This window comes from Budorcas taxicolor, chromosome 11 (genome assembly GCF_023091745.1).
Source record: "Budorcas taxicolor isolate Tak-1 chromosome 11, Takin1.1, whole genome shotgun sequence".
Classification (NCBI taxonomy): domain Eukaryota; kingdom Metazoa; phylum Chordata; class Mammalia; order Artiodactyla; family Bovidae; genus Budorcas; species Budorcas taxicolor.
Window position 1 is genome coordinate 25,328,171 of NC_068920.1, and position 12,282 is coordinate 25,340,452.

At 38.3% G+C, this 12,282-nt stretch overlaps 1 protein-coding gene across 1 annotated transcript; it reads left to right on the plus strand.

Annotated features, from left to right (window-relative positions):
• Positions 1 to 1,326: 1,326 nt before the first annotated feature.
• LOC128056535 (prolactin) lies at positions 1,327 to 9,658 on the plus strand. The gene is made up of 5 exons (XM_052649320.1): positions 1,327 to 1,354; positions 4,084 to 4,265; positions 6,511 to 6,618; positions 8,655 to 8,834; positions 9,467 to 9,658. The coding sequence occupies exons 1-5, from the start codon at positions 1,327 to 1,329 to the stop codon at positions 9,656 to 9,658; spliced, it is 690 nt and encodes a 229-aa protein (XP_052505280.1).
• Positions 9,659 to 12,282: the final 2,624 nt, after the last annotated feature.

Sequence of the window (12,282 nt, forward strand, 5' to 3'; positions counted from 1 at the left end):
AGGAGAAACTATAGAAAACATGAATGCAATAAAAAGAGATTATTTTCTTAATACAACTCACTTGTCAATTTACTCTGAGAGACATATGGTAGAATTGAAACTAAAGGTCACAGGCTGCTTGAGATGCATGAACTTAAAAATTAAAGAAAGTCATCAACAACTTGGTTTATATTCATTACAGTCATTTCATTCAGGAAATCTCTAAAAGGCAAGTGGAATTTTGAGCCCATGAAAGATAAATTTTTGTCACCTTGGCCCTAGAGTGGCTTGAGGTCAGAGAATTAAAGCTATCATAAGTTAATAACAGTTTGTGTAACCTTATCCTTAAGGAAAGTGAACATGACTGTTTAGAATTTTGTTTTACTGCATCATTTACCAGAGTTTGTGTGTTTGTGTGTGTGTGTTTGCCGTTGAAAAACACTGTGTCACTTCCCCAGTATGAACTCCCTAAAGTTAGGGGTGACTTTTGTGTTCATTGTAGAAGAGAGGGCAATGTATGTTAGAGGATTCATTTTCCAGCCCTCTTCACATCCCTCCTGATTCCTCTTGTAATAACCTTTCAGCATCTGACTTGACTAATTACTTCTATATCCTTTAAACTTGCCATCCCACTGTTTCTCAATCTGTAAACTAGGGATGAAAAATGTAACTTTATATACATGTTAAAATCAAAAGACTTATGTGAAAATGCACATTTTACCACAGAGATATATCCTTTTAGAAAGGATGAAACAGAATGTGTAAAAATCAAGAAAAAAATGAGGAAAATGTATTGAGAGTATAACAGGAACTGAAAATCTTACTTACTCATCCTTATTCTATATTTCTTAGTATTTTGTGTGTAAATTTTGAAATCTTGACTTCAGCCAGCAATTTTGAATAAGAAAAAAATACTCTTTGATAATACATGAGACACCTAAATGAAAGATAATGCTATATTCAAGAAACTGCAGAGAAATAAAGGTAAATGTTACAATAAATGACTGCTATAATTTTATAGTTCCTCTAACTCAAACTAGTCTCTAGATCTCACCATCATTATCTCTCTCATTTCCTTTCAGTCTAATTAATCAAAATCCTTCCTACATGTTCATTTCTGGTCAGCATGTCTTCCTGAATATGAATAAGAAATAGAATACCATTCAATGTTTGAAATTATGGGGGTAATCTCAGTGATGGAAATAAATGACTGGCAAAAGGGAAGGGAATGCCTGATTAAATATATTCATGAAGATATCAAAGCCTTATAAAGCCAACATCTGGGGAAGAGAAAGCTATAGGACGAGAGCTTCCTGGTGAAGTGTGTTTCTTGAAATCATCACCACCATGGACAGCAAAGGTTCATCGCAGAAAGGTATGTACAGCAGCTTGTGGAGTTGTTGGGTTTTTTTGATGTTCCAATGGGGGTATTAATTTGAAATTTGAGGACATATTCTCTTAGGTTTCAGGATTAAGAGTTTAGAAGAACTAGCTAATCCTGCTCTAGAAGTCAATTGTATAGGAGCACAATAGGACAGTGGTTCTTGAATGGAAGAATGTCTTCCAGAGACATTTGGTTAATGTCTGGAGATGGTTTTGGTTGTCTTAATATGGGGCAGGGGTGCTACTTGTACCCAGGGGGCAGAGATCAGAGACGTTGCTAAACATACTACAATGCACAAGTTAGCCCCAGAACAAGTACTTATCCAGCTCAGGGTGCCAATCATGTCAAAGTTGAGAAACCTTAGACCGGAATAAGACCAAAAGTGTCTTTGAGTCCAATTTATCACAACTCCAGAAGGTAGAAACAAACATTTTCTAGCTACCAGGATTCGTATGTGGTGTGGCTAAAATGCATCAGTCTGATGAAACTTTTAACTCTGAAGCTATAATACAGACAGTGACAGCAGAGTTATCTTCTACAATACTTTGTTGACTGGGTTTAATCCAAATGATATCTTAGAAGAAAACACAGGCTAGTAATAATAATCGCCTTTACTTTCTTGGTTGACGTTTGCTAGAAAAATAAATTGCAGATAACTAATGGCAACTTACTGTATAGCATGGACAAATCTACTCAGTGCTCTCTGGTGACCTAAATGGGAAGGAAATCCAAAAAAGAGGGTATATATGTATACGTATAGCTAATTCACTTTGCTCTACAGCAGAAACTAGCATAATATTCTAAAGCAACTATATCCTGATAAAAATTAATTTAACAAAAGAAATTGTAAGACAAAGAAATTAATTATAAAATTTATTTTATAAACAACAAAAACATTTCTTTTTTATCTCATCTTAGGCTGTGGGAAAAAAATCCTTCAGATGATAAAGGTTCAGATGAATGTAGTCAGAGTTAAAGAATATCTATCCAGTTATGAATTTCCTAGAACCAATATTCTAATTTCTCTATCTGTAAAGTACTTTTTATTTATACTTGTAGATAAAACATTTAATCAGCTGTGTTACATGACTGTAAAGTACCTAAAATAATCTCTTTGGAAATATATCTTTGAAAAATTAAAAGACTGTTATATGAATTATCTCACAATATTGATATTAATATTTTGCAACTAAAAGGTTGTTCATTCTATACTACATTCTATACTAAATAGTCTTCTAGGTATTTTCAGGTGTTGAGGGTTAGGTATTTTTTCACCCTAAATCTTTAGCCCTTGCCTCATTTTGTCTTGGACACTTCCATTTACATTTATTCAAGATTCCAGAGGAAAGGAGTTTTTTGGTAAACACATTTCTATATTCTTTATTTTATTTGGAGCAATTTGAACTTAAACATGATTTAAATCATTGCCTTTTTCCTTTTGAAAGTGTAAGTTATTGATATGTTAGTGGTTCATATCAGTCCATCTGCTGAGATAGTAAATTGGTGACTACATTGTCTCTGCTAATTGTAAAGACTTTAAAAATGAATGTTTTATAGACAGAGCAGAATGAGTGGATAAAATCGTCTTTCTCGGGTCACTGCTGTCATGCAAAGGCAAAATATTTTTCTCTACTAGTAATGGCAATGATCGCTGTAAGCACAGGGTCATCACAGCTACTGATGTGGTCCCTGTTACACATATGCAAACCAAGAGCCCAGCTGCCTGTGTGTTGTGACATGAGGAAGTGAAAAGGTGACAGTGTGGTCCCCAGTCACCTCCATCTGCTAATCATGGGGCTTGGGGGAAAATCACTTGCCCTAAGTCATTGTTTATTAATAAAACCTGATGATAATAATAGAGATCATTGGAAAGAGCCCTGATGCTGTGAAAGATTGAAGGCAGTATAAGAAGTGGGCGGGAGAGGATGAGATGGTTAAATAGCATCACTGACTGAACAGACATGAATTTGAGCAAACTCCAGGATATAATGAATGAAGGGGAGCCTAGAGTGCTGCAGTCTATGGGGTGACAAAGAGATTGGGACTTAGCTATGCACAACAACAATAAGGCCAAGGCTATCTCAGAGGATTATCATGAAACAAAAATTTTACACATTTTTAAAAGCTTTTAGCAGAGTATCAAGGAAACGGATGGGGTTATTAAGTTGAGCTAGCAGATCCAAGATGCAGTATTCTTTTTCTCTGAGAATTCTCTTTGTATTCAATAATAGGGTTTGGGCAGTCATGTGTTTCTTCTTACCCACTGTGATGGTAAACCATATAGATCAACGGTGCTGTTCTTGCCATTTCAGTGTCTAAAATGCAAGCATTAGTCAGTGTACAGTGAAAAAATTACAAACTCCTACAAGCTGCTGAGAATCTGCAGAGAATCCCAAGACATTAAACTATTGTAGGAGAATGACCTAAACACTCTGACTCACATTAATTTAAATTCCAAATGTTTGCAGAACACAGGAGCACTTCTGGGAGCAATACAGAAATGCAAGGAGTAACCTACTTCTGCAACTATATATCTGTGCAAATATCATCATCCATCTAAATTTACACAGTGGAAGGTATTGCTTCCCCACCCCAGCTGCTATAGCACAAAATCCTGCTCAGGGCAACAGGGAGAGATGAGGCCTTCCTGGACAGGATGGCTTTTGCTAACCTTGGGCTAATACATCATCTCAGAGCGAGTCTTGGTTTTATTTATGTAGGGTCCCGCCTGCTCCTGCTGCTGGTGGTGTCAAATCTACTCTTGTGTCAGGGTGTGGTCTCCACCCCCGTCTGTCCCAATGGGCCTGGCAACTGCCAGGTGTCCCTTCGAGACCTGTTTGACCGGGCAGTCATGGTGTCCCACTACATCCATAACCTCTCCTCGGAAATGTTCAATGAATTTGTAAGTACTGTATTTCTTGCTTATTTCCAGAAGAAACCTTTGCGTAAGTGACTGGGCTATACTATCCTTTAAACAAGAAGGCTGCATCAGCCAAACTTCAAAGAATACACTTTCTAGGTCAAATAAGATATTAGCTCATAAGATGTGGTAACTGAAGAAAAGACGTTTCATGAAATCTCAATGATTCTTAAAGAGTGACATACCTGTTTCAATTTGCTTTTATTTGTTAAGTTTCCAAAATAAATTTAAAGCACCTGTGCTTGTCAGCTTGGACTCTCAGAGCAGAATACCATAGACTCAGTGGATTAAACAACAGAACTTTATTTCCTTGCACTTCTGGGGCCTGGAGGTCCCGGATCAGGGTGCTAGCAAAGTCAGTTTCTGCTAAGGGCTCTGCCTACCCAGGTCAGCTTCTCTCTGTGTCCTCTCAGGGTTGTGGGAAGGGAAGAGAAACAGAGGAAAGGCACAGAGACAACAGAGAAAACTCTCTGGTGTTTCTCTTCATAAAGACTCTAAACGTATTGGATCATTGTTCCACCCTACAAGCTCATTTAATTTTAATTAATCTTCATAATCTTCTGGGCTTCCCTTGTGGCTCAGCTGGTAAAGAATCTGCCTGCAATGTGGGAGACCTGGGTTCGATCCCTGGGTTGGGAAGATCCCCTGGAGTAAGGGAAAGGTTACCCACTCCAGTATTCGGGTCTGGAGAATTCCATGGACTGTATAGTCCATGAACTCGCAGAGTGGGACACAAATGTGTGATTTTCACTTTCATTGTCAGTCTTCGTAAGGGCTTCCTAGGTGGCGCTCTTGGGGAAGAACCCTCCTGCCAATGCAGGAGACATAAAAGATGCAGGTGCCATCCCTGGGTCAGGAAGATGCCCTGGAGGAGGGCATGACAACCCACTCCAGTATTCTTGCCTGGAGAATCTCCATGGACAGAGAAGCCTAGGGGGCTATAGTCCACAGGGTTGCAAACAGTGGTACACAACTGAAGCGATGTAGCTTGCACACAGTCTTCATAAAGGCCCTTTTCCAAACACAGTACTTTGGAGATTTTTGCTTCAACACATGAATTTGGGGGAGATACATTCAGTTCATAACAGTACCCAACATAAAGCACTCTTAGGTGGGGCTGGGAAAAAGAAACATCTTGATTTTCTGGTCCTTCAGTGTCCCTCTGGGCATTCTTCACCCAGCACACAGTAAATAGCCAATAAATGGGAACTGCACTTCAGTGAACTGGGTGGATGGGACATATTAGACAGAGCTGAATTCCTGTAATGAAAACAAATAATGATAGTTTTTTAAATGCTACAAATTACTATTCTAAGATGTGCAATATATGGGTTTATGACTACAATAGAATGCCTGGTTTATAATTGGAAACAAAATTATTCTCTTTCTGATGAAATTACTTTGAAAGTTGTATACTCTTTTATGTCACTCAAGGAGCCCACAGTAGAGCAGAGAACTGATAAAAAATGGTGCTCAATGTTTCTATTACATTCATATAGTTCTTTTTATTCACTAGTTTTCCTTTCATCTTCCATTTTTGACTGTCATCTTTTTTCCAGATCTTTGAAGTAATCTCTTTACATGTTCACAACTTTGGCTAAAGATTAGGTTTTCTTTATCAATGTGTTAGCTAGTTATTTCTACTCTCCTTCTCAGTCCATTGCTTACTATTTTCAAAAATTTTATGCCATGTTTTTCTGACTTACCATTTTCTCATCATCAACGACACTGTATTCTGCATCTGTGAAGCATACTAAGCTTTAGGTTTGTGGATTCAGATTAGTCAAACAAAGGTTATAATTATATATCTTCTTTTAAGGGAGTATATTGGTTCCAACCCAAAGTAAACAAGAGATTAAATGTCTATTTAGGTATCATACATATGCACTATATTTGGTTCAAATACTAAAAATAGATGATACTTGATAAAGCAGTTACTATTTCATATTTGGGTTATTTTTAGTGTTTGCTATCCAGATAGTAACTATGGGAAGGATGAAATGAAACAAGGGAAAAAAAGAAGGAAAGAGGTTGGAATTTAGATGACAAGCAACTGTTTTCAGAGATAATGGAAAGAAAAAAGTAGGAAAAAGAATTACTTTCAATTTTTACGTGACCCTCATTAAAAAAATTATTCATCTATCAAACGTGTTAATATTCTGCTAAAGGTTCATTTATTGAATGCCCAAACAACCCTAACGAATTGAATTTGCTTGATCGCTTCCAGGATAAACGGTATGCCCAGGGCAAAGGGTTCATTACCATGGCCCTCAACAGCTGCCATACCTCCTCCCTTCCTACCCCTGAAGACAAAGAACAAGCCCAACAGACCCACGTGAGTCTTTTATTCGGGTTTTCACCAGAACAAGTGAGACAGTGCACTGATGTTACTTGGCTTCAGGTTATTAGAGGTAATGGTAACTGGACATGCAGAGAAAGGTGAAGAAACAGTAAATAATCAAAGAGGCATTGCATTATGCAGTTGATGAAATATGAGTAAAATCAAGGGATGACTATAAAGATCTGTAACAGCAAAATAATAACAGATCTATAAATTGTCCATGCAGACAACATAAGTTCAACCAATGCATTAGATCCAAGGTTGCAGCCATTATACTGTATGAAAACATGAAATGAATGGAATGTCTATGTTTAAAATATAGATTTAAAAAATTCATGGATATGTAAGAAATACAACCCCAGTTTTGAGTATTCCCTGATACTAGTGACTCCTACATGGGAGTCACTCCTATACTGCACCACTTGAGCCACCAATTCTGCCTTTCAAGACTCACCTGATTCTTCTACTCTTCCTCACCTACTTCATTCTTGACTGACTCCTCTATTACCTCTTATTTTTAATTATAAGTCTCCCCCCAAAACGGGTCCTAAAAAATATTACGTTTTGCTTCTCATGGCTGTGATGATTGCCTTTGTTCTGATGACCTCACCATCTACTGATAAGCCTCAATCATGTATCCCAGATCCAAATTCTTATCATTATAATTGCTCCTTTCTTATTCCCTGAGCTAACCACAGTGCTAACATTATTTAAAATATTTCGACATGCATCTCCCCTAAAGTACAATCTGTTCTCTTGCTACAGCTTTTTAGTGATACCAGCATTTTTTCCATCTGCTAATCTCCTTAATAACGAGGATGATAAAATGAAGGAAGAAGGTCAAGAAGAAAAAGGAGGAGGACTTTTAAAATGAGTTTAAAATAAATTTAAAATTTGTTGAGAGCTATTACCTTGCCATACAATTTACAAAGTGCTTTTTTTTCATTACTATGTTTAATCCTCACGAAAATTCCTGCAGCACAGTGACCGTTATTACACTTCCTGTAATCTGGAAACTGAGACTCAGAAAAATAGTGGAATTTGCACTAGTCACACAGGTAGTAAGCAGTGATTCTGGGTTTCTTCCAACTCAGAGCTCTCAGTCTTCATCTTTAAGCTACAATGCCCCCAGGAAAACCATGCTCCCACTCACCCTAGAGTCTGAATTTATTTCAGCTCCCTTACTCTCACAACCCATCATGTTTCTATTGCAATGCCTGTTTGATTCTTCTCTGCTGTTCATTTCCTGTACCATTGAAGTAGTTCATGGCCATCAAGAAATCAAGCATTTTAATTAGAGATGCTCAGCCCCTGGGAGTTTCATGTCCAGTCCTGGTAGTAGTGAACTAGGGGGCAAAACCCTCCATTGTGAATCCCACTGATGCTGTTAATAAAGACAACCCTGCCATTTCCTGCCTAGACACATGTCAACAAAATAGACTGCTCTGATATCAGTTTGGGGGCTGTTGGGATGGATTGAGGAAAGTGTGGCTAGGAATGTCATATCTTCTTTATTGCCTCTTTGTTCTAATATCATAAAAGGAACTACCAATCAAAAACTAAAAATACATTAATGAATACTTTGATTCATTCATATGAATGAATCACTGGGTGAAAATGAGGTGGGCACAGGTGGATTCCTTCTTTCCTGGGTCAGGTACTCCAGGCACATACTGAGTTCCAACAAAATACTTAGATTTCTCTCCCCAGATAAGCAAAGCATTCAAATACAAAAGAACTCACTGAGTGGATGGTAGAATTTCAGAGGGAAAAAGTAAAATTCTTGGTGTTATAAATTGGAACTCATCAGAAACATTGGTTACTAAAATCAGATTTTTAAGTATTTCAGCAAAGTATAAACCGATAGCTTACATTTTATAATTTTGCAACTTGCAAAAAAAATTTCAATACATATAGGAAAAACCTGAAGTTTTTTCAGGTCAGTCACTCTACTCTGAGCAAAGATCACCTGTTACCAAATCCACTGAATTATGCTTATTTTAATGAGATTGTTTCCTGTGGTTGTTTAGCATGAAGTCCTTATGAGCTTGATTCTTGGGTTGCTGCGCTCCTGGAATGACCCTCTGTATCACCTAGTCACAGAGGTGCGGGGTATGAAAGGAGTCCCAGATGCTATCCTATCGAGGGCCATAGAGATTGAGGAAGAAAACAAACGACTTCTGGAAGGCATGGAGATGATATTTGGCCAGGTGAGCAGCCTCATGAAATCTTCCTTGCTATCCTCATGAATGAGAGAGGTGATTTCTTTAAGGAGGAATAGGTTTGAACTATCTCACTGTACAAGAACACAATTCAGACCTTCTTTTTCTAGACTGGTATTACACAAAGCAAGAATCTGTTCATTCATAGTGATAGATTCTACTGTAAGTGAGTTAGAATTCCACAGCAATTTTTGACAGGTATAGTCTTTCTTGAATTGCACAGTTACACCAAAATCTTGCCTCTTCCTGGGTACAGATGGCTGAAATATTTTCAAGGATAAGAGAACTAGAGAATACAATTTGCAAGATAAATGTTTTCTTCAAAATATCCAAAGATATCCTCTACTGAAATTCAGCTTGTATTCTTCCTCTGTTCTCCTCAAACCATAGGATGAGAGTGAGAAGACAGAAAAGAGAAAGTCAAAACCAAACTAATACTTGAGTTCTGCTTTTAGTTTTAATTAATAAATTACTAACAGATATCTGATACACTAACTCCAAAATGCAAGTGTAGAGTCTTTCCTGTATCTTCCCCAATTACTAATTTGATAATTAGAAAGAACAAAGATGAGCAAATACTACTAAAACTCATAACAACTCATTATCTTTTGGATGCTTAGGTTATTCCTGGAGCCAAAGAGACTGAGCCCTACCCTGTGTGGTCAGGACTCCCATCCCTGCAAACTAAGGATGAAGATGCACGTCATTCTGCTTTTTACAACCTGCTCCACTGCCTGCGCAGGGATTCAAGCAAGATTGACACTTACCTTAAGCTCCTGAATTGCAGAATCATCTATAACAACAACTGCTAAGCCCACATTCATCCTATCCATTTCTGAGATGGTTCTTAATGATCCATTCCCTGGCAAACTTCTCTGAGCTTTATAGCTTTTTAATGCATGCTTGGCTCTAATGGGTTTCATCTTAAATAAAAACAGACTCTGCAGAAATGTCAAAATCTAAGATGGCAATTTTGTCAATGTTTCTTATCTTCATTTAATAGACAATCAAATGAAAATCCTTCCTTATGATCGAGAGAAAGAAGTTCTGATTAAACTTTGTCACAAGTAGCAGAAACTGACATTCCAAAGACCATTAACAACTTACTTTAGAATCACAGCAAATTATTCTGGGTCAAGTTATTAGAATTAAAGAATTAGATAATCATTCATTGTGTTGGTCATGCTACCAAGATGACGGAATTCTCAGGATTTTTTTACGAAAGTCAGCCAACTTTCACAGAATTATAACAGACAATGTAAATGCTATGAAACTAGTGTGCTCAAAGAGCATGAGGTTTACTGAACTGTATAAAGATTGTTCTAATGCTGTCTTAGTCCTTTTGGGCTGCCAAAACAAAATATCACAGACCTAAAAACATTTAAAAACAATGGAAATGGATTTCCACTGCATGGTCAGGTGGGGCCCTTTTCTGATCACACACTTCTTACTGTATCCTCATGTCAGGGAAGGGCTAGAGAACTCCGTGTGTCTCTTATATATAAAAGCAGTCATCTCAGCCAGGAGGCTCCATCCTTCATCACCTCCATAACTTCATCACTACCCAAAGGCCCCACCTATGAAAGACCATCACCATGGGAGTCAGGATTTCAACCTATGACATTTCTGGGGGACACAAAGGTTGGGACCAGAGCAGATACAAAAGTGAACTGGCTCCATCCTCCTCCAGTGCACTTTCCATACTCCACTGCATCCTCATTTTCTGCATCATCTTGCAGCCATTCCACACATTCTATCACTCTGGGTTTAACAAGTCCAGCTCAGTTAAGTGTCAACTCCACCTCGTATTCAGCCTATTTAATGTTGCTCTCTCCCCTACTGAGGCCCTGGGGGACCTACCAGGGAAAGCAGATATGTCCATTTCTGCAAGGTTCCGTCTCTCCCTCTCTAGATCTTTATTCTTTGGGCCATGTTAGAAGTAGGCAAGGGGTGATAAAATGGGAAAGTTCTGACATCTCTTAATTATGTGGTGCTGATGTAGCCTTCTCATGGTTAAGAGAGACTGATCTGCAATTCCCCCTGACTGACAAACATATGTCTTGTGGGACACCCTTGTGATTTTCCAGGACATTCATAAGTTGCGGATACTCGGCAGCATAGTTTCTTTTTTAACCCGGGGAAATGTTTTAGCACCCACAACTCCCCACTTGCAGTATTCTCCACAGCCTCTCTGTTTCCCTCACTCTGCAAACACCATCTGGAGAAAATTAATTGGCTTAAGTTCATCTGCCTACTAGCTGACTCACCAGAAACCCATGTATCATCAACACTCCAAATAGCTGAATGGCAAAAATACTGGTGTGCATCTAATCCCCTCTTGGGGGTCTCTGGACAATTCTCTGCCTGGTCACATAGACACAGAGTAGATCAGGAAGTTGGATTCATAAACAAACTGGGAAGTGAAATATTCTCTTCTTTTAAACTATCTTTGTCAATGATCAAACATCCCCTATTAGGTCCCTGAATTACAAAACCCTCCAAATAGACTAAGCCTCTATAGAGACTAGAGAAAAGTCACTGGATTAGGGTTGCTCAACTTGTTCAACTGCTTCCAGATAACCTACAATGAGGGCTGAGCTCTCCTGAAGAAGGCAATGATGTTGCTGGGCTGGTTTTGTAGCATAATATGGGCTTTAGCAAGAATTCCTAGACAACAGACAATGGGAAATATTCCATCCAACATCCTGGTAGAAATGAAATAAAAAGGTAGATGGAAAGGTGGATAAAGATGAAAGAAAGAAGAGAAAGAAAATGAGTGAAAACTTGTGAAGGATAAAATGTTATTCAAACACTCTATTTGGTAAACTCTCAAATACATATGGGCTTCCCAGGTGGCACTAGCAGTAAAGAACCTGCCTGCCAGTGCAAGAGACATGAGACATGGGTTCAGTCACTGGGTTGGAAAGATCCCCTGGAGAAGGGCATAGAAACCCACCCAAGTAATATTGCCTGGTTAATTCCATAGGACAGAGGAGACTGACAGGCTATATAGTCCACAGGTTTGCAAAGTGTTGGACACATGCAGACATAAGATTTCAATTTTATACTCTAAGAGCAAATGTCATCTCATTTTTGTTGTCATTCAGTCACTAAGTCGTGTCCTACTCTTTGTGATCCCTGATACTGCAGCACATCAGAATCCTCTGTCCTCTGCTATTTCCCAGACTTTGCTCAAATTCATGTCCATTCAGTCATGTCCATGAGATGGTTAGATAGCATTAAGCATCTCATCCTCTGCCACTCTCTTCTTCTTTTGCCTTCAATCTTTCCAAGCATCAGAGCCCTTTTCAATGAATTGGCTCTTTGTATCAGGTGGACAAATTATTGGACTTTCAGCATCAGTCTTTCCAATGAAAATTCAAGGTTGACTTCCTTTAGGATTGACTGGTTTGATCTCCTTGCAGACAAGAAGACT

Excerpts from the sequence above, each read along its gene's own strand:
- LOC128056535 (XM_052649320.1), top strand. The coding sequence starts at position 1,327 with ATGGACAGCAAAGGTTCATCGCAGAAAG. Across the intron at positions 4,266-6,510 it reads CGGAAATGTTCAATGAATTT|GATAAACGGTATGCCCAGGG; the intron begins GTAAGTACTGTA and ends GATCGCTTCCAG. Across the intron at positions 8,835-9,466 it reads TGGAGATGATATTTGGCCAG|GTTATTCCTGGAGCCAAAGA; the intron begins GTGAGCAGCCTC and ends TTGGATGCTTAG.